This window comes from Globicephala melas, chromosome 17 (assembly GCF_963455315.2).
Source record: "Globicephala melas chromosome 17, mGloMel1.2, whole genome shotgun sequence".
NCBI classification, from domain to species: domain Eukaryota; kingdom Metazoa; phylum Chordata; class Mammalia; order Artiodactyla; family Delphinidae; genus Globicephala; species Globicephala melas.
This window is the reverse complement of record NC_083330.1, coordinates 66,638,232-66,638,833: the sequence shown is the minus strand read 5'-3', so window position 1 is coordinate 66,638,833 and position 602 is coordinate 66,638,232. Positions and strand designations below refer to the sequence as shown.

General features: G+C 48.5%; 1 protein-coding gene across 1 annotated transcript; it reads left to right on the top strand.

The window, feature by feature from the left end:
* The first annotated feature begins 212 nt into the window (after window positions 1–212).
* Window positions 213–355, top strand: LOC115863230 (thymosin beta-10-like). Its single transcript, XM_060287388.1, has one exon. It carries the CDS (start codon window positions 213–215, stop codon window positions 339–341), a length of 129 nt encoding a protein of 42 aa, XP_060143371.1. The 3' UTR covers window positions 342–355.
* The last annotated feature ends 247 nt before the right edge of the window (window positions 356–602 follow it).

Below are 602 nucleotides of genomic sequence, written 5' to 3'. Positions count from 1 at the left end.
ACAACCTGATTCAAAAATGAGTAAAGAACCTGAATAGACATTTCTCCAGAGAAGACACATGAATGGCCAATAAGCACATGAAAAGATATACAACATCTCTAGTCATTAGGGAAATGCAAATCAAAACCACAATGAGTCTCCTGCTGCAGTGACACGAGTGGGAGCACCTGGACCGCGGGCTTGGAGTGACAGTTCTTGGACTGCTTTAAGAAATGGCAGAGAAGCCCGACATGGCGGAAATTGCCGGCTTCGATACGGCCAAGCTGAAGACGATGGAGACGCAGGAGAAGAACACCCTGCCAACCAAAGAGACCATTGAGCAGGAGAAGCAAGCGAAGTGAAATTTCCTAAGAACCTGGAGGATCTCCACCCCCATCTTCTTGGAGACCTTAGTCATGCTGTGGAGGAAGAGCCACCTGCAAGATGGACACGAGCAACAAGCTGCAGTGTGAACCTGGGCACTCCGTGCCAATGCCACTGGCCCGTGGGTGTCTGAGGGGACCCTCCAATCGGACTGCTAAATTCTCGGTTTGCCCTGGGCTATGATAGAAAATTATTTGTATGATTAATGAAAATAAAACACACCTCGTGGCATGGAAGAA